A 1,333-nucleotide genomic window follows, 5' to 3' on the forward strand; every position below is an offset into this window, starting at 1 on the left:
AAAAAATCCCAAACATGGTCAAAATAGTAATTCTTATTTATTTATTTATTTATTTATTTATTTATTTATTTTCAACATCTGTCTTCAGAGCGTAAGCTGTCGGTCCTTCAGGGCCTTGGCGATCTGGACATCCAGGAGGATCAGAATGCTGTGTTTGTTTGTGAGATCTCTGTGGAGGACGTGCCTGGAGAATGGTACAAGAATGGAGAACGGATAAAACCCACAAGTACAATCAAGATCCGTCAGGAAGGTAAGCCCGGAGAGCTGTAGATATATTATAAAATAGCATAGCTAAGATTTGAAAATTTTTTCATTAATTTTTTTATTATTATTTCAGGGACAAAACATTTTCTTCTCATGTGCAACGTGCGAGCAGAAGATTCTGGAGAGATCAAGTTTATCGCCAGAAATGTTGAATCTGTTGCTTACCTGGATGTGGAAGGTATTACAATAATTAAATTGCAGAAATTATACAACATTATACATGCACCAAGTTAATTCTTTAATATGTTGATTTGGTGCTCCTGTAGTTGGAGTAGGTCTACTGACTCAATAAGTTGAAGAACTGAGGCAAACAAGTGATTGCTGCTCTCCAAAACACAAGAAATGTTCAGCTCTGTTATTGTTTGGTGACGAGGAGTTGGTGCTGTGCTCTTTGCTTCACTTTTTAACTATTTAGCATAGAAGCCTGCCTTTTACCATCCTAGAAAATAACATCATCAGTGCAAAATGTTTAATAACACTATATTGATAAATAYAGCTTAAAAAGTCTGCAGTGCAGTTACAGGGTGAAAACATTTTCACATCTTGGAGCCATTTAAGTGCAGCTCTGTGTTTCATCCTCTCTGTATAATCCACCACCTTACATGTTAAAATCTTAAACAAATATATCACCCAATCTGTTTAGTTTCAGCTTCTATCACACCAAATCCTAGCTTATGTGACACTGATTGAGTTACAGGCATTTTTGTSTTTGCTAAGGTTGATCAGCTGTGGTGGCCATCTTGAATTAATGTGACTGCAGGTGGGAGTTCCATGGTTATGAGTATGATGTTTCCTTTATATGTCATAAAGGAACAGGAAAGAAAAAAAAGGATCTTGACTTATTTTTGCAGGATCCTAAGAAACTTTTGCAGGATCCTAAGAAACTTTTGCAGGATCATGAGAAACCTTTGCAGGATCATGAGAAACTTTTGCAGGATCCTAAGAAACTTTTGCAGGATCCTAAGAAACTTTTGCAGGAACCTAAGAAACTTTTGCAGGATCCTGAGAAACTTTTGCAGGATCCTGAGAAACTTTTGCAGGATCCTGAGAAACTTTTGCAGGATCCTGA

General features: G+C 36.9%; 1 protein-coding gene across 13 annotated transcripts in view; it reads left to right on the plus strand.

Moving 5' to 3' along the window:
* obsl1b (obscurin like cytoskeletal adaptor 1b) overlaps positions 1-1,333 on the plus strand; it is a 36,324-nt gene that overhangs the window by 29,967 nt on the left and 5,024 nt on the right. For all 13 annotated transcript variants that reach the window (XM_014015227.1, XM_014015232.1, XM_014015236.1 and 10 more), the window contains 2 exons: positions 89-250; positions 338-442. In XM_014015227.1, the coding sequence (XP_013870681.1) occupies positions 89-250; positions 338-442 (267 nt within the window). The remainder of the gene's footprint in view (positions 1-88; positions 251-337; positions 443-1,333) is intronic.

Source organism: Austrofundulus limnaeus, unplaced genomic scaffold, assembly GCF_001266775.1.
Source record: "Austrofundulus limnaeus strain Quisiro unplaced genomic scaffold, Austrofundulus_limnaeus-1.0 Scaffold125, whole genome shotgun sequence".
NCBI classification, from domain to species: Eukaryota; Metazoa; Chordata; class Actinopteri; order Cyprinodontiformes; family Rivulidae; genus Austrofundulus; species Austrofundulus limnaeus.